The sequence below is a fragment of the Budorcas taxicolor genome, chromosome 4, assembly GCF_023091745.1.
Source record: "Budorcas taxicolor isolate Tak-1 chromosome 4, Takin1.1, whole genome shotgun sequence".
NCBI classification, from domain to species: Eukaryota; Metazoa; Chordata; class Mammalia; order Artiodactyla; family Bovidae; genus Budorcas; species Budorcas taxicolor.
In genome coordinates, this window is record NC_068913.1 from 35,169,692 (window position 1) to 35,189,904 (window position 20,213).

Below are 20,213 nucleotides of genomic sequence, written 5' to 3' on the forward strand. Positions count from 1 at the left end.
ACCATAAGCTTCTCCATGGTAATGTGAGTTTGGTTTACCCCAAAACTCTGAAGGAAGAGCATGTGCACTTAGAGCTGGAGGTGACGGTCCTAAATCCTAAATCCTGGTCTCTAGTCTGACGTGGTCTTGTGGACTTCCTTCACAGCAGCTCTACTGGCTCCTGACTCACTGAATCTAGGTTTCTTAAACATGAAAGCAGGGATAATACCTACTTCTCACAGAAAGGTTTGTTGAGGATTAGAAATGATTGTGATGGTGCCTGGCATGCACCGGGGATTAACTCACTTCTCCCTCTCCCTCTTCATAAAAGTGAAAGCTGCCTTTTTCCAAAGGTTGTATTTATTCATCACATATCATCAGGTGGTATAGTAAATACTTTATATATACATGTATATCATATATGCATATTTTAATATACTTAAATACATTTAATGCTTATACATTTTTGGAGCTGAGGCACTATTATGCTTTATTAATAAATTAGGACAGAAGTCTCTAAATCTTTGAATGTGACCTCATAAGTTAAAACCTGAACATGTACCTCAAATATATGTGTATACATTATTTATTTGGCCTGGGGGAAGGTGGCAAAAAAAGGTAATTTGTACCTGTGACAAATGACTTTTACAGCTCTGTTTTGGAGACCACTGAATTAGGAAACCAAGGCTTAGGTTAAGCAAGCAGCCTAGTAGAAGTTCCAAAAGAGAATCTTTTGCTCTGTGGGCCATTATGAGATTTGGCTGTGTATAGGAGAAGGAAATGGCAACCCACTCCAGTATTCTTGCCTGGAGAATCCCAGGGACGGGGGAGCCTGGTGGGCTGCCGTCTGTGGGGTCGCACAGAGTTGGACACGACTGAAGCGACTTAGCAGCAGCAGCAGGATATAAATAAACTCATGTACTAATACTCCTTATATTTTTCACAGCAAAGAAATCTTGACATAATTTAAATAAAATATTTTCTTCATGAAAACTGAACCAATAATTTTGGGTTTACCTATTTTAGAAATCAGGCAAAGAACTGGGGCTGTTTTTAAATTTTCACCCCCTGCAAAGAAATTACATTTAAATTAGCAGATATATCCCATCTCTTAGCATAGTTAACCTCTAATCTATGTTCTGTCTCTACAGATTTGCCCATTTTTGACATATCAAATGGGAGTCCTGTACTATATATTTTGTGTCCCATTTCTTTCACTTTGCATAAGGTTCAAGGTTCATCCTTATGGTAGCATACTTTTTACTGCCAAATAATCATTTGTATGTCTATAGCACATTTTATTTACCCATTTATCAGTGGATGGACATTTGGATTATTTCTACTTTTTGGTTATGAACATTCATGTACAAGTTTTTACGTGGACGTAATGTTTTCATTTTTCTTAGGTATACTTGGGATTAGAATTGGTGGGTCATATGGTAACTGTATGTTTAACCTTTTAAGGGACTGCAAGATTCTTTGCCCAAGTGGCTACATCATTTATGACTAGGACTTTTAAATCCTGTATCCTCAATGGCTAGTGCAGTGTTACTCTGTTAAATAATTCATTCCATAAACTTTTCCTCAACCAATATGAACTTGTTTACAACTCGATAAAAATATATAGCATGTACCCTATGTGTTAGCATTGTCATTTTCATCTATATAAGAAAAATATGTTATTGGTTTATATCAGATTGAAAAAGAAAGACTAAAATTAATTATAAAAAGCAGAAGTCTGATTTATGTTGTCTTCTAACCATCTGGCTTCCAAAATCATGGATATAGTTACACTTACTGACAATCAGATTAATTTTTATATTTCATTTGCTTATGTAATATTTCTAAAACTGATACCAACTGATCTTATACATAATATGGCTTTTTAAAGTAGTTACTCACTGGAAGAATCTCAAATGTCTGTAGTGTTCCACTGTTTAGTGTTATTGTTTCCGAGTCAACAGTAGCAGCAGCGGAGTCTGCTGAAGCTGTGGTAAGAACAAGGACAATAAATAAAACACTTTCTAAATTTCAATTTCCTTAGTGTATTCAATTAATTAGAAGGGCAATTTCATATTGAATAATTGGCCTGGAAACCCACAATCATTTAATAAGAGATAAGAAATCTAATGGATCTGTCTGGGATGGCATAGATAAGGGTTAGTAAACCATGACTCACGGCCAGATCCAGCTCACAACCAGTTTTTATAAATGAAGTATTATAGGAACACAGTCAAGCCTACTTGGTTATGTATTTTCTATAGTTGCTTTTGCACTACAAGGGCAGTTGAGTAGTTATGACAGAGGCAAAATTTGCTAACTCTGGCATAGATCATAAAATATTTCTAATGTTAGTAAGAAAGAGGAATACACTAAGGCTAACCTGCAAAGATACAGGAATTTGATAAAATGCTACGTTTTCCTGTATCTTTTGGTAAGATGGTATAGATGTCTGGAATACAGAGATGTCCGAGAACACTAGATTTTAGTTCTAGTGACATCACTTCTGGTAATGTAAATCCAGGCAAATAACTTACTTTAATCCAAACTACTAATGTTCAGAGACTTTACTTGCCCTGTCTATCTCATACAGTAGTTGTGAGGATCAAAAAGATTAAATACATGCAGTATTGTTTCAAATGACTGTACTGGGTGAATGAATAGCACTTTAGAGATCAGACAGGTATGTTAACTGAAGCTCAGACTAGATCATGTCTGCTCAAGGTTATACAGAACTACAGCAAACTAGAAGAAATGTGAGCTCTCTTGGTGCTTTCAGTCCCACTTGAAGGTACATCCACGTGGAAAATGCTTTGAAATTGACTTCTAATGTATAACGTTTTTTGTTTATTATATTCTGACTATAATACTTCTCAGTTTAAGAGATATGTACTTAATTCCTGTTATTTCTCTGACTAGTTCATGGATTCTTAAGATCATACTTAGAATAATTTGATTTCAGATAAATAACCTAAATCAAAGGTAAGCAAATTATGGCTGGGGACAAATGTGGCTCAAGGCTAAGAATGGTTTTTACATTTTTAGAGGATTGTGTAAAAACAAAAATAGAGAATTCCATCGAGATCTATCTAGCCTGCAAAGCCTAACATATATGTACTGTTCCGGCCCTAAATAGTCTGCATCCCTGACCTCTAATAAAGAAACAATCATGAGATTTTAGCTCAAATGCCAAGAATAATGGGTGTCTTGTAAAACTCTTACTGTACCCGTATTTCTTACTAGATGAAGCAAAATTATTCTAATACTTAAAAAAGTATGCATTTTTGAGAAAGCATGAATATTAAGGCACCATTTATAAAATGTTTGCTATTTTCCCAGTAAGAATCAACCCAGTAGCCAAGGAAAATTATAACTTTCTCCATGCATAAACAATTTTTAGCCAACAGAATCTCTCATATTTATGGTGGATTAGTAATTTCACTTGCTTTGCAATTCTTAAGACTATAAAACAAAACCAGCAGGGTAAAAGAAAATAAATTCTTCATGTTTAACTATACTGGTAGAAAGCTAAAGCTAATATGCACATTTAAATTAGAACTTTAAGAATAAGACAAGCATAATTAATTTAAACATCTGCCATGGAATTCCCAGAAATACAGTGTTAATAATGCCAACTAAGTGGTCCAGAGATTCCCAAATGGGACCACAGAGTACATATGAGAACCTGTGAGTTGCCTGCATCTGCCACACTGACTGGAAAGCACCGTTTGGCATTTTGTGGCTGACATCAGGGGACCCTGCACATCTTGCAGTGTGTAGGAGGACATCCTGCCAACAGAGGGCTGTCCCACTCAAAATGCCAATAATCTCTGGACTGAGAATAATACCCAGTGACTGAAAAACCCTTAGCAATGGCCTTTCTATAGGCAAATAACATTGTGGAGGGGGAAAAAGTGAGATAAAAATGAAAAAATAATATGGTTCTGAGATTTTTATCCTCATTCTTTCCTTTTCTGTCCCTCTATAATAGAAAGAAAGGTAGATCAACTTGGCTTAGATCTTAGAAAATAAATTTCTCTCCCTATAACTCACTGGGTTCTCATCTCATTAAGCACAAGAAGATGTCAGTCAGAGGCTAAGGAAAAGAGAAAGTTGAAAGTCACTCAGTTGTGTCCCCATGACTGTAGCCTGCCAGGCTCCTTGGTCCATCGAATTCTTCAGGCCAGAGTACTGGAGTGGGTAGCCATTCCCTTCTCCAGGGGATCTTCCCAACCCAGGAATCAAACCCAGGTCTCCCGAATCGCAGGCAGATTCTTTACCAACTGAGCCACCAGGGAAGCCTCTGTTTATACCAGAGAGGTAAACAAAACAATCCCTGTAGGAAACTGGGTTTACTCCCTCAAGAAAATCTTTTTCAACCTCACCAAAACCCATTTCTTCGACATTTCACCTCCAATCATTTGTATGTCTTCTGGTGAATTACTACAAATGATGTGCCATCCTAGGGACTCTATGCCCTTGCTTCAGTTCAGTTCAGTTGCTCAGTCATGTCCGACTCTTCGCGACACCATGAATTGCAGCACGCCAGGCCTCCCTGTCCATCACCAACTCCTGGAGTTCACTCAAACTCATGTCCATTGAGTCGGTGATGCCATCCAGCCATCTCATCCTCTGTCGTCCCCTTCTCCTCCTGCCCCCAATCCCTCTCAGCATCAGGGTCTTGTCCAATGAGTCAACTCTTCCCATCAGGTGGCCAAAGTACTGGCGTTTCAGCTTTAGCATCATTCCTTCCAATGAACACCCAGGACTGATCTCCTTTAGGATGGACTGGTTGGACCTCCTTGCAGTCCAAGGGACTCTCAAGAGTCTTCTCCAACACCACAGTTTAAAAGCATCAATTCTTTGGCACCCAGCTTTCTTTATAGTCCAACTCTCACATCCATACAAAGGGAAAAACCATCCCTTTGACTAAACAGACCTTTGATGGCAAAGTAATGTCTCTGCTTTTGAATATACTATCTAGGTTGGTCATAACTTTCCTTCCAAGAAGTTTAAGCATTTTTTAATTTCATGGCTGCAATCACCATCTGCAGTGATTTTGGAGTCCCCCAAAATAAAGTCTGACACTGTTTCCACATCTATTTCCCATGAAGTGATGGGACCAGATGCCATGATCTTAGTATTCTGAATGTTGAGCTTTAAACAACTTTTTCACTCTCCTCTTTCATGTTCATCAAGAGGCTTTTTAGTTCCTCTTCACTTTCTGCCATAAGGGTGGTGTTATCTGCTTATCTGAGGTTATTGATATTTCTCTCAGCAATCCTGATTCCAGCTTGTGCTTCTTCCAGCCCAGTGTTTCTCATGATGTATTCTGCATGTAAGTTAAATAAGCAGAGTGACCATATACAGCCTTGACGTACTCCTTTTCCTACTTGGAACCAGTCTGTTGTTCCATGTCCAGTTCTTTTTTTTTTTGCTTTCTAAAAATTTCATTGAATCTTGACACATTGGCCTAGCTTTGGGATAACACAAAAGGATGCCAAACTTCAAAGCAAAAATGGAAGACATTTTCTGAAGAGGCAGATGCTCAGTTCTGAACTTCCCGATGCAGCTAGCATTCCAAATGAACTCAACAGGATGAGGTAAAACCTCTACTGCGTAACCCAGGACACAGGTGTGGTCTACGTCTTCGCCTTACATTCTCAGGGTTCTCGCTCTGTCAGGTACTGTTCAGCCAGTGCACAGTGAGACGTGCTTCTCTACCTGAGGGCTTCCTGCATAGAGCACAGCCATCTTGCTCTCTGGGTCACATGGAATCCTGAAACATGTACCATGTAATGGAAAGCCAGGTTTCAAGAAGTAAAAATCCTGAGTGCTTTGAGGGAAGCAAGAGGGCATTCAAATAAAGATTAATAAAAACAATGTCTATAAAGTTCATGGAGGGGCTTGAAGATGAAAACTAAAATTTTTCAACCATGGAAGGGGTTGATCAACACTCAGGGATTGAGCTGCTTGCCTGAAGTGGGAGCTGAGACAGAAATTCAATTCTTTTGAGAATCTACATACATGGTAATTGGCAAAACACATGATAGAACAAAACATATTAATTCCTTTCTTTTGAAAATGGCTTTAAAGGGACAGTGAGGCTTGAGTCCTTCCTTCCATGGTCCTGCCTAATCAGCCATCCAGAGCTTGAAGGTCCTGTCATAGGAGCAAGTGGCTATGACCTGTCCATTGGAAGAAATGTCTAGGCCCATCACTTAGCCTTCGTGGCTGGCCAGAGTCTCCAGAGGGGACCAGCCTGGGTGAGTCCAGATCTTGGCTGTGTTATCATAGGCACCAGTAAGGAAGAAATTCCCATGGATAGGCTCAAACTTGACACCTGTCACTAAGTTCTGATGGGCAGGAATGGTACAGACACAACGTCTCTGTCGAAGGTTCCACACTTTGCAGGTGTTGTCACCACTGCCAGTTGCAATGTGGTAGCCATTGGGGGAGAAATTTATTCCATATATTTCCTTCAGGTGACCTTCTAGGAACATGATACAACATCCTGTGCGCAGGTCCCAAAACCCGGCCAAATGCATCCAGTCCCTCAGGGCCAGCCAAAGAGCCATCTTGATGGAAGGCAATGTCATACACACCCATGCTGTGGCCCTCCTGATGCAGGATCTCCTCTTGAGCTTCCAAATCCCATAAGCGCCATGATCGGTCATAGCAGGTGGTACCTAAGAAATGTCCTGATGGATGCCACATTACATGGGCCACACGCACTGTGTGGCCTCCAATATCTGCCACAGGTTCATCACTGTCAAGGCTCCACAGCTTCACAGAACCATCAGCAGCACAAGAGGCCAGACTGACGTCTTTTTGGTCCAAGGAGACCATGGATTTGGGATGGAATACGATCCCTCCCACGTTTGTGTTATGGCCTCGAAGAGTGTGAAGGAGGTTTCAATCGGGAACAGACCAGAGCTTGCAAAGCCCACTCCAACAAGCTGTGGCCAGCATTTTGGAATTGGGACTAAAGTGACAGTAGAAGATAGGCCGATCATCCCCAATCTGACTGCAGAAATTATTCAAAGATCAGAGAGATTTGTGCAGCTCTTGCATCTGGGAGGTTCTAGTTGTATCAGGAATCTCTTTATGAAGATGGGCCTCTTCTAAGCGTTTCATTGCCCTGGGCAGTGAATAATTAGCAATCTACAGTCTAGCAACCTTCAGGTTGTTTGGTCCTTCATGGTCCCAGGTCTGCTGATACTCTTCTTTGGACTTCTTTGATTTCTCATCATCTTTTTTGGTCTTTTTTAAGGCATTGGTACCGACCACTGAGAGGATATTTCTTAACCTTTCTCTTCTTTCAGCAGGACCTTCTCCAAAAAGTGTGATGGGTTCCCCAAAGCTCTAAGGCAAACCTTGACCTCTGAGTTATCTGTGGAAATGTTGATCTGCCAGGCTCGCTTCCTTCTCTCAAACTCTGCTAACACTTCAGCCTGTCTCTCAGTGATGTGCTCTTCAATTTCAAACACTTCTCCAGAGGTTATGTTAATATTTTCTGCTTCAATTCCTGTTTTGAGTCCTTCTTTTCTCAAAAGCCCAGATTCTCCTTTGGCCAGATGCTCCCTCTCCTTCTCTTCCAAACTTCCATAATAGATGTGTGGTTTCTTCACAACAGAAGCCACTAAGTCATCTGGTGCCTTAGTTTTGGTTGCTGTGGAGGAGGGTCGTGAGGAAGCCATGCTGGGCTCTGGGGCCGTGAAGCCCCAGCGAAAGCCGTGCTCTATGTTTCAGACCATTCACCGCGCACCCAGCCCATGTCCAGTTCTAACTGTTGCTTCTTGACCTGCATACAGGTTTCGCAAGAGGCAGGTCAGGTGGTCTGGTATTCCCATCTCTTTCAGAATTTTCCATAGTTTATTGTGATCCACACAGTCAAAGGCTTTGGCATAGTCAATAAAGCAGAAATAGATGTTTTTCTGGAACTCTCTTGCTTTTTTGATGATCCAGCGGATGTTGGCAATTTGATCTCTGGTTCCTGTGCCTTTTCTAAAACCAGCTTTAACATTTGGAAGTTCACAGTTCACGTATTGTTGAAGCCTGGCTTGGAGAATTTTGAGCATTACTTTACTGACAGTATTTTAAGTAGTTTTCTATTAACCATTAATTCTTTATAACATCTAGAAAGTAAGATGATTTAAAATGGTTTATAATGGCTGGGCAGTTGGTTATCAGTCTTTCCTGTTACACATTCATCCTTTGCAAATATTTATCAAGCTAATAAACATAAAATGCCTTAGATCTCCTTTAATTCGTCAACTTGGATAAATTTCTGTCAAAATTCTAGAAGACTGAAAGGTGTCAGAGCCATTCACTAAATCGCACAGGTCAAATAGCAAGGAGTCCTGAGGTTACTTACAGACGTGAGTGATCTGGACGGGAATCTGTAGGGCTGTCATGGGGCTTGGAGAGATGGCAGCATTGTCTTCCAAGCGGGCAACTCTGATCTGAACATGCTGTACACTGGAATTGGAATTACTGTTTGGAACTCCAGGTCCTGATTTATTCTCCAAAAGCGTTGGGTTGTTTTTTTGATTTTCATGTAACTGTTTAAGACCTTTTATCAAGACTGAAGGGAGATGGGTAGACAAAAAGAACATTGATTCTCCGACAGACCACCATCTAAGCAGCAAGGGAGGTGGGGGGTAAGGAGGGAAAGTATTTGGAATAAATAGTTGTATATAGGATATGACATCTTACCAAAATAATAATAAAAATATTTAAAAACCACAACCTGTCTGGAAATTTTTGGAAATGTTATCTATCAAAACAGATTTTTTAAAAAATTCACAACTGAATGTTGTTCTTGCCATCAAAGCTACATTAATAGCCACTGTAAGGAACATAGAAATACAACATTTTCTATGTCTTAGGGCTTCTTGATAAAATTCTTATTTAGGAAGAAAACTAACTTATTTTTATCCAGTAATGAATCGTGTACCCACCCCCTGCCCTGACTCAAATGGCACTTGACTGTTTTAGCCACTGCAGGAACAGTTGGCTGTCATCTAAGTTACAACCAGAGAGTGGCAGCTGAGTTTTTCCCAACAGCAGTATGCAAACAACTTGAGCTCCTGTAAAGCCAGCTCCTCTACTAATCATGATAAACTACATCAGTCATCCCAGGTGATGCTGGGTTCCTGTTACCTAAGTATTCCTTCAGTCTAATGGTTATACTATACTTTTTAAAATGCAAAATAAATTTGTAACTGAGTATTTAGGAAAAAAAAAAATCACATTTTCATCAAGCCAAATTCCTCAGCATTTAATTTACCTTTGCAAAAATGAAGCTGGAGCACTATATCAGTGAGAGTGAATTTGATTACCTAAATCAAAGACAGCACTACCTGGTTCAGTGCCTAAGTACAGAGCAGACAGTGAAGTGGAAAAGTAAGCTATACTTCACTTTTAAACAAACCTAAGATCTCTAGATTTACACAATAAATGAAACTAGAAACTTACCAGCCTTTGTTCTACAAAATAAATCTCCACAGAATTTCTCTAAATAATGCAGTTAAGTAATTCAAAATTACTCAATTCCTAAAAGTTGATTTAAATGTAATTTCTTATATCTTTGTATGCAATGAAAACACATGTGAAATTTATTTCCTCTTCACAGTTTGTCTGAGAAGAATGTGTGTAAATATGTGTAATTCTATCCTTGGTGCTTTGAGAATTACAAATCATATTAACTCTGCTCAAGGAAAGTTTGTTATCCAAAGAAACAGGACAGAGGTTGAAGTAAAATCTACCATGATTCATCTCTCTTCAGCGGAGGCAAAGAACTTCTAACTGCTAATTCCTTGAGTATTTAAGATAAGGTAAGGACTTAAGGAGCAAATAATACATTACCAGGGAACGAAACATCCTTATGGTTTGCGATTTGCCTTTTGATGGTCCACCATTTACTTCGAAGCCACTGTGGTGAACGGACACTGCTCCATCCCTCTGCTAACAGATCCCAGTTTATGTCATTTTCATCAGCTACATCAAGCTCTGCTATCCTATAGGTTACAAAATAAGCATCTGTTAGATGTTTGTTTCTCCCCAAGAATCCTCTTCTGACTAGAGGTGATGCCACCGGCAGTAAAGGGAATGGCAGGGTGTGTCACTGAGATGCTAGGTACGTGGGAAAGGATGGACTGCGGGAGTGCAGGCCTGCTTCCTGAGCTAAGAGCTAAGACGTACCACAGTGATAGCCTTTCGTTAATGGTACTACCAGTGTGCTGAAACATAAATATGGCCAGAACCAGAACTGTGAAGGAAAGGGAAGAGCTAAAAGTTAGAACAGAAAATGAACAGGTTTGGTTGTATAGTGTTCTATAATGTTTTATAGTGTGTTATATAATGCTATTTTCTAGATCTGAGCTCTTCCAGTTGTAAAATAAAATTACTTAGAAAAGAATGGGGCTTCCCTCACAGCTCAGCTGGTAAAAAAATCTGCCTGTAATGCAGGAGAACCTGGTTTAATTCCTGGGTCGGGAAGATCTGCTGGAGAAGGGATAGGCTACACATTCCAGATGGCTTGGGTTTCCCTGATGGCTCAGGCTGAAGTAAAGAATGATCCTACAATGTGGAAGACCTGTGTTTGATCCCTGGATTGGGAAGATCCCTGGAGAAGGGAACGGCTACCCACTCCAGTATTCTGGCCTGGAAAATTCTATGGGGTTGCAAAGAGTTGGATGCGACTGAGCAACTTTCATTTTCAGAAAAGAACTATTTATAAAGATGACTAGCTGGGGAAAAGCTATATTAAAATAAAACTCAAAAGAAAATGATAAAAAGATAAAACAGTGCTTGAGCAGCAACCCCAAACCCCACAATTAACACAAAATAGTACAGCTAAATTTGGGGTTTTAATGGTCTATATGTTTTCTAGTTAACTGTCAGGATTTTGATTTTCAGTAGGGAGTAGCCACAAAAGTTCTAGCTGGTATTTTTGGCCACTGAGTCACTGAGTCTTAAACCAACTAATTTAACAATAAGTTTAGGATTATTCCTAAAAGCTATCTTTGGATATGTATGAACTGGAAGTGTCTAATTTGGTCCAATTTGAAGGTGGGAGATAACTAATGTGGGTTATCTTATTAGCACAGTAGCCAAAGATTGAAGGGCATGGAGACTGACAGCCCTCTTACCCTCAACATGGTCCCTCTTGGCCAGGACTGAGGCACAGTGGTGGGACAGTGGGAAAGCTGCACTGGCGCGGCCTGTGCCACACCTGTTCTGCGGACAGAGGGAGGACTTCAGTCTCCACGCCTTCAATCTGGTACTCTGCACGAGCACTAAATCCACTAAAAGAGGAACAAACACAAAACAAAAAAGAGCTCAATATGAAATAGGATTTTAAACAGTGGCTCTCTATGGAAAAGATGGCATCTATGGAAACCAAAAGAGTAAAATCAACCTAGACAGCCACAGCAGTTCTGCAGCTTTTGCCATGAGAAGATGTAGGACACAAACCTGAGGATGAGATTGATTTCATCTTCCTTGGTCCATTCGGTACCTCCGCTCTGCTTCCAGTTCAGGTAGTTGAGCCATTTAGAACGACACTGCTTTTCTGAGCGAGTACCCACTCGTTCTGCCACAGCTGCCCAAGACACACCCTGTGTGACTATGTCACCTGGCTCAGTGCTTGTCAATTCATGCACCACCTCTGCAAGTCTCTTTTCTTCTTCTTCTGTCCACTTCCCTGAAAGAAGGAGAGCATCCAGATGACCACTGCTACCTTTTTCTTATTTTGCAAATCAGATTCAGCACTGTATTTCAAAGGACTGATCGAAGTATGCAGTAGTTGTCAGAATTATTTCTGAATGACATGGAAAACCTGTATGTAACTACTAATACAGTTACTAGCCCAGTAAGGTTCTTAGTGGGCTTCCAGGTGGCTCAGTGGTTAAGAGTCTGCCTGCAACACAGGAGACACGGGGTTGATCCCTGGGTCGGAAAGATCCCCTAGAGTAGAAAATGGCAACCCACTCCAGTATTCTTGCCTGGGAAATCCCAGGGACAGAGGAGACTGGCAGGCTACAGTTCATGGGGTCATAAACAGTTGGATACAACTTGGCGTCTAAACAACAAAGGTTCTTAGTACAAGTGAAAATATAGAATCCTAATAGAAAGCACCAACTGACTCTTTAAGGAAAGAAAAACTATCTAAAACATAGCTAGAAAGAATTATATTCTCTCAAGATATACTGTGTCCTAACTGGGAAGTGTTCCATTGATGGCTTGATGGACACAGAAACTTATACTTTTTTCTTAGTCCCACCAAAGATTCCCTGCTGTGCAGAAGTGAAGTAGTAAGCTCAACAGAGACCTTTACTTACAGGAATGAATGAGGACGGACAAGTAGAATAACTTGGCTTCCCACCCATTTCAATAAAAACCAAAACTTGATTTATATCATTTCCTTTCCCAACTCCAAGCTGCTGTGATAAAATAGAAGTCTGAGACTGGTATTCACACATATTTCTATTTCAGTTTTTTTAATCCATAAATCCACTAACAATATCACATGTTCCCTTTGGTCTTTTTCTTTAAAAAAGCTTAAGCAGAAAAACAGGGAAACAACACACAAAAAAGAGACCCCTTAAAAAATGTCTTCCACTCTGTTTCTATTTTCTTACTACTAGTAGCTGCAAATTTCAAAAAGGCTATGTGCCTGCCTTCCTGGGATTCATTCATTCAACTGTTACACACAGTTCTGGATACCAGAGATTCAAGACAAAGTTCCTCCTCTCCTATTTTAGCATGGCAAAAAAGTAAGGGGAAACTCAGACTGTCGTCTCATGGTGTGGTCAAAAGACAAAACAACTGATCCAAAACAATAAATAGCAACAGGGAAAGGTAACAGGCAGAGCATTCCTTCAGGCTGGCCATCAGGGAATGCCATAATGTTTTTCCATTATGCTCATAAAAAGGCTTCTATGCTCAATGTCTTACATGAACCTCTGGGGTCCCACTGTAAACCTAAAACTCCCATTTCTGCTTCATTCACTACACAATAAGAGTTGGTGAAATTTTTGTTTTCACTGCCTTAGAGGTAATAATGCTGGTGGAGTGGTTAAGCAGGAAACATTCCTGATTCCACTTTAGGGGGTGAGGTCAAAAATATATTCCCTGGAAGCTCAAGCCTAGCTTGAGAACTAACTGAACTTATTTCTAACTGAAAGACTGAGCACAGGCTGTGGATCCTTCAGATAATTTGAGGGCTAAAAAGGGAACTGTGAGATCATTTATTCTACCGTCATAATTTTACAGAGGAAACAGGTTCAGAGAGGTAAGTGAGAGTTGGTGGTGGAACCTAAATACTGCTGTTGGTCACAAAGGTTAGGTTTAACAGTATCATCAATCAGTAATTTGTATACATGAACTGGGTATCTGCAGTCTAGTCTGGGGACTGAAACACCGATCACAATTTTTTTCTATGGAAAAAGTTCTTCAAGTTTGAAATAGGCAAAATATGTACAGCTTTCGGAACACAGCTTCTTCTTAAGTTGGGACATGCCTGAACTAAAGGTTTTCATAAGAGTTGATAAGCTGTTGCCAACATCAGTTCAAGAGTCAGATGGACTTAAATTAAAATTACTTCCTGCACATATGCTTTAAGAAGTACCTGTATAGGACAAAAATTTCCCATCTGGAGCAGTTTTGAATTGCTACAAAACGGAAATATGCTAGACCTAAATAAAACCTTTGAGGCTGAGGAGATGTGTCCCTATGAAAATATCACCTTACTACACAAAGCTCAAAAATAAAGGATTAGTTGGGTCTAGTTGAAAAGAAACGGCACTAGAAGAAAAAATCTAAACTTGAATGAGTAGTAAAGCTCTTTCCACAATGGAAGAGAAGGAAGTATGTGAAGGGGCAGGAGGGTTGAATGGTCACAAAGAGCAACAGTGGCGCTCACAGTACCTGTGTTGCAAGTGTCCTTCATCAGTCGGCACCGATCTTTGACGGAAGAGGCACTCCTTCCTAGCGCCGCCCCTATTGTTGCCCAGTCATTGCCATGCTTTATCCGGAGCCTAAAACAAGAGTCTGCCAATCAGCATTTGGTTCAACTGTTTTCTCCCTTTTAATTTCATCATTTATTCTTCATTCTTCTTCTTCCCATTTGACTGGTTTGGAAGTGGTGGGCAGCAATACTTTGAGAGCCAAAGTTTGAAAGTGTGGCCTTTTTTTGGGGTCCACAGTTGTCTGTGGGTGAAAAAAAACAGGCAGCAATTGCCTTTTTCCTGGGTCAGAGAAGAAATAAGTAACTTGGATATGTGTTCAAAAAAGACCAAATTTCCCCTCAGGTTACTGACACAATATCCCAGGCAATCCCCAGATTTTTCCCTTTTGAGTACTCCTAACAAGCTCTTCTCAGACACCTGGAAAATTTCACAAGTTCTTATTATCATAAACTGGATCAGCCTTTTTTTTGTTTTTTCCTTTCATGATTAACACAATCCGTTAACCCATACTTTATGGTCCCCAAATGTTTCCTACAAAATAAGACTGTATAAAGTAGTCAGTCCAGATAGTTGGTGAAAGATCTGCCAACTCTAAATCATTCTAAACTAAGCCATTAGCACAGCCTTGGTGTTGATCCTGGTTATGTAAGTTCCCCAAATTTAGTCTTCAGGTTACCAAGAATGGCCATCTTATCTCTTTTGCAACCCCTATTAGTGGTCTAAGGACAACAAGAGAAGACTGAACTTAGGGACATGGCTACTCTACGGATTTGATAAGGTCTTCATACGGTCAACTTTGCTTAACAGCAGGATTAAGTTGTACCAGTCTACCAATAATCTCTTGACATTTTCAAAGTAAAATTTTAGAAAACACAAAATATTTAAAACAGAAAATTAAAACAACTATCAGAATTAATGGGAAAAAAAAGTCAAACTTACTCCTTGAGCTTTTCAATTTCTTCAGGTGTATATCTAGAAATTTAAAGAAATTTTTAAAAGATGAATTAAAGAATGCTAAAAGGCTTAATATAAATCAGAATTTCACTTAGGGAGCCAAATGTTAATCACTTGGCATATTCATAATATTTTTAAAGTAATCAATTTCTAAGTAGATTAATAAAAATTCATGCTTTTTTTCCCTTAAAAACAACAACAACAAATATTTTAAGCTATTAATAAAAGTTAACACTGTAACAATCTTCTCTGGGAAAATTCAACATTTAAAACGTATTTTCTCCTATGCTGCCTAACACTTGTTTTATTTCAAGTTAGATTCAGGTACTCTAATACCATGGCTATTCTGAAAGATGATGACATGGTAAACTGTAGCTAAAAAGAAAATCTATGGTCAACTCTTGCAAGTCACTGAAAAAAATTCAAGTTCTCTTTCTCTACCCACGCATGGACAACTGATATATTCTTGCTCCAAAGTCGAGACTTTTTTGCAGTAAAGTACTCAACATAACCAATGCAATGTTCTTTTTAAAAGCAGTATCTAATACGCCACACTACCACCATCTAAAATTCCCAAAGAGAAATTTAAAATATGTCAATAACACCATTATTATCATTGCATTGAGGATATAAAGGCTTCCTCTGGGTATTATCTATGACTGAAATCCATGCATTATATCCAGAAATTTAGTTATTTTCTGTTCTGCTTTTATTAAAAAAAAAAGTCACTGACTGCCCTAAGAAATGTTATACTATAAAAATGAATAGGAAAAACATTATCAATGAATTTAAGAGTTTTTTTAACATCTCCTAAATCTTTAACTACTTTTATACTTTCTTCAACACTACTTTACTCAAAAGCAGATTTTGATGTCTTAATATTAACTGAGCTAAGTCTCAAATCAAACCTATATAAGGTATTTCAGATTCTAATTTCTGAAAGAGGCCTTACTGTAATGAGATTTCACCATATTTACAACATGTACTTGGAGAATAAAAATACTAACATCGCTCAACAGTGATTTGTAACTGTGTCCAATTAGGCTTTTATCATAATTTTAGTTAAAAAATGACAGTTCCTTAAATATTTCCCATCTAAGTTACATGAAAACATGCAGTATTACAAGTTTTCATACTTTCCCACATGGTTTCTGTCATCGTACATGCGAAGCACTCTTCTATAAACTGCAAACAAAGGCCGGTTCAGACCCCATGCTATAGTCCTGTAGAAATCTTTTCTTTCGTCTTTTGACATCTCAAAGATGATTTCTGTAGCATCTTTTATTCCGCGTGCCTAAATGGGTACATTTCTTTGATTTAGGGATTTCTGATAAAATGCATATGGATATACTATGCTTTTTAAAAGATTTTTGAATGTTAAAACCAATGGCATTTAGAAAAATAACATATTGCTAATTTATTAAGTCAAATAAGAAATAATGATACTTAAATATTCAAAAAATAAGTTGGATATAATTCAATAAAATCCTGCACACCACTTTTAAAATTATAAAAAATTATATCTAAATAAAGTAGAAAAGGAAGAAGTCTTAAAAACAAAATTAATATAATCAAAAATAGAAAAGATAAGCAATGCTAAAAACTGTTTCTTTGAAAAGATGCACAAGACTAAATAAAAGACAAAAAAAGATAAACTTAACAACAAACCTTAAAAAAAAGAGCTTAGAGCCTAGAGATCAGATAGTTGAAACTCATGAAAATTTTATGGCAATAAATCTGAAAACTTACATAAAATTTATAAATTTCTAGAAAAAGTCAACTTACCAACTGAGTCAGGAAGAGAAAGAAAATCTAACAAGCACAGACCATGAAGAAAATTTAACCAGTTATTAATAATTTTCCCACAATGAAAACAGTAGGCCAAGATGACTTCACAAGTAAATCCTACTAAACAATTAGGAGAAACATAATTCTGATTTTAAACTATCTTAAATATAAAGAGGGGGATAATTCCCCACTCATTTCATTAGACTGGCATAATCTTAAAAGCAAAACCAGACAAGCAGAGTTTCAGAAAAGATTTTTCAGGCCAAGTTCAATCATCAGAATAGATCACCCGAATCCTCAAAATCTTTTAGCACACTGAACCCAGTAATATATAAAAAGGTTAATACTCAATGCAAAAAAGTAAGCTTACTCTAGGAATGAGTTTGTATTAATGTCACAAAGAGTAGTAATTAATTACACAAGTAGACTTACAGGGAAAAAAGTAAAATCTCAACACGTATGGAAAGAGCAATCATAAAATCCAACATTCAAAAAGCATAAAACTGTAATAATCATAAATGGAGTATAACCTTTAAATATTGTAAATCGCTATGTATATCTGAAACTTATATAATATTGTACACCAACTACACCCCACTTTTACAAAAAGCATAAAGATTAGAAAAGAATCATTTACAGATGTTATACATGTAGAAACCCAAAAATCTATGAAAAAATTATTTAAGAATACTTGCAAGAATGCTGATTACAAAATTAACAAAGTCACTTGTATTTCTAGACAAAGCTGATAAAAATCTTTAAAACTGTTCACTAATAATAGCATCAAAATTAGAACTAAATCTTAGGTAAATTATGCAATCCTTTATGAAGGAAACATAAAACTATTAAGTGAAATTAAAGAGGAACTAACTACAACAAAGAGCTATAAAATGCTCTTCAGTAGGAAGTCAGAATATTAAAAAGATGTTACTTCCTTTCAAACTGATTCAGGTTCAATGTTGTGTCTGACTCTCTGTGACCCCATGGACTGAATTCTCCAGGCCAGAATACTGGAGTGCATAGTAGCCTTTCCCTTCTAAAGGGGATCTTCCCAACTCAGGGATCGAACTCGGGTCTCCTGCACTGCAAGCAGATTCTCTACCAGCTGAATAGCCTATCCCTTCTCCATTGGATCTTCCTGACCCAGGAATCAAACTGGGGTCTCCTGCATTGCAGGTGGTTTCTTTACCAACTGAGCTATCGGGGAAGCCCAATGCAGAGAGCTATAAAATGTTCTTCAATAGGAAGCTAGAATATTAAAAAAAAAAAAGTTAATTCCTTTGAAACTGATTCAGATTCAATGTAATCCCAATAAAAATTGCAACAGTTTTTCATTCTTTGCAAGCTGAATCTAAATTTATAATAGGAGAGCAAAGGGCCAAGAACAGCCAAGACACTGATGAAGAGAACTGCCTCATCAGATAGATACTGAGGCTTCTGAGACAGTGCTGTACTGGTGTAGGTATCAAACAGAACCTAGGAACAAATTAGAAAAGCTAGAAACACATCTATGTAAGTTTGAGTTAAGACAGAATGGGTATTGTAGACTGGGAAAGGACAGACATTCCCTAATAATGCTGGAACAGTGTCATCCATACAAAAAGAAAGCAAAAACAACCACAACCCAGTAACACTGAAACACTATCTCATAACCACAGTGAAAAAAAAGACAATGTGAAAGGCAAAACTATATGAGAATATCTTTATGCCCCTGAAACAAAGGAGAATTTCTTAAAAAAGCACACAAAAACACAAAAGTAAAAAGATGATATGACACTGAAATGAGGAATATTTTTTCATCAAATGATACCTAGAGAGAATGAAAAGACAGGCCACTAACTTGGGACAAGTTATCTGTAACACAACCAAATAAACATTAATATCCAGCATATGATAAGAACATCGAGAAGATTATAAAGATGAACAACCCCAAAGAAAAAACTGATGAAAGACACAAACAGGAATTTCAAAGAGGAAACACAAATGGCCAACAAGCATATAACAAACAATACATAATCAGATAAACACAATTTAAACCCATAATAAATACCTTTTACACCTACCAGAATTAAACAAATTAATAGCAAAAAATGAAAAAGAACCCAAATGACCATTAACTGTGGAATGGATAACTTATATATTCACATGATGAAACACAGGTTTCAATTAAAAAAAAAAAAACCAATAGGGGATGAATCTCAAAAATCACAATACTGAACAAAAGAAGCCAGTTACAGAATACCCAGAGAATAAACCTACTTATGTAAATTTTAGAACAGGTAAAATTACACTGAAATGCATAATATACACTCTTTTGACTGTATTGAACTTTACAGTAAAAAGTTTCTAAATTTTAGAATCTTTTTCAAAATTCTTTTATGCAATTTCAAGTCTGGAAACAATTAAACCTAAATGTTTACAAGTACCTAGATGTAAGGCATTGTGTTGCAGGATGACAGTACAGAGAGACGAAAATACTCTCTTGGTTCCTTGTGACAGTATCTTATCTTTTCACCCAAAATATGGAATATATGACACCTAATTAATTGCTTTAAAAACAGCTCCATAATGTTCTTGCAAGAGCAGCACCACATAATAAAAAATCATAGTCAAAAATTAAAATCAAACAAATTATCTCTTCCCAACATCAGTGTATCTTTTTTCGACATTTCTTATTCTGACAATTCTATCATCCTCCTCCGAAACATCCTCAATTGAAAAAAAAATACTCTTTAATTATTCCATCTCCTCCCTTGCCTTCTTAGCCAATATTCAGTCACCAGGCTTCCTCAGAAGACTACTTGCTTATCTGTCTTTGCCAATTCTATTTCAACTACTGTAGTTTTTACTACTCACAACCTGGTCAAATGAAATGGTCATCTAAAAGGTCTTATCATAAAGCTGCCCTTTAACCATCAAGTTGGAAGAGTCCTTGGAAATCATCTACTCTAATTTCTTACATAAGAAATCTTATTTCCCAAATTCAGTGCTGTTTTTTCTTTTTTACCAACTGGCTACTAAACCCATAGCATTTCCCCAATTTTAACTGAAGTGTGTGTGATCAGTGGACAACTTTAAACACACTTTTGGATATATTTCAATAGTCACTGAATTTCTGTTTCTCTTAAAACAATTAGCTTGGTTTGGTGGGAAGGATCTTCCTTTCCTAATAAAGAAGTAAAGTTTTTTCTCTTTATAATTTATAAAGTGTAGTTTGGGAGGAGTGTAGCTTAAAATTAAGCTTGAGAATGTGGACATACAAGGCAGCAATGTATTTAAAATAGTGAAAATTTACACATAAACTACCAAACAGTAGGAGAATAATTAAACTTCAAAGCTCAAGTTCTAGCAGCCAACTGTCTTCGGTTCAAGTTAAAGGGGTTATGTTAATGTACTCTGGGTTTGAACTCTGAATCCTCAACACACATCATTAACTCATAATGTTCCCTCCAGCCCTCAGTTCAATTCAGTCCCTCAGTCGTGTCCGACTCTTTGCGACCCCATGGAATGCAGCAC

At 37.9% G+C, this 20,213-nt stretch overlaps 1 protein-coding gene and 1 pseudogene across 2 annotated transcripts in view; both read right to left on the reverse strand.

The window, feature by feature from the left end:
- DMTF1 (cyclin D binding myb like transcription factor 1) overlaps window positions 1–20,213 on the reverse strand; it is a 48,719-nt gene that overhangs the window by 2,398 nt on the left and 26,108 nt on the right. For both annotated transcript variants that reach the window (XM_052638602.1, XM_052638601.1), the window contains exons 9-14: window positions 16,046–16,203; window positions 14,895–14,927; window positions 13,915–14,024; window positions 11,461–11,689; window positions 9,850–10,001; window positions 1,882–1,967 (exon numbers count right to left, since the gene is read on the reverse strand). In XM_052638602.1, coding sequence (XP_052494562.1) covers window positions 1,882–1,967; window positions 9,850–10,001; window positions 11,461–11,689; window positions 13,915–14,024; window positions 14,895–14,927; window positions 16,046–16,203 — 768 coding nt within the window. The remainder of the gene's footprint in view (window positions 1–1,881; window positions 1,968–9,849; window positions 10,002–11,460; window positions 11,690–13,914; window positions 14,025–14,894; window positions 14,928–16,045; window positions 16,204–20,213) is intronic.
- LOC128046491 (U4/U6 small nuclear ribonucleoprotein Prp4-like) lies at window positions 6,114–7,709 on the reverse strand (annotated as a pseudogene).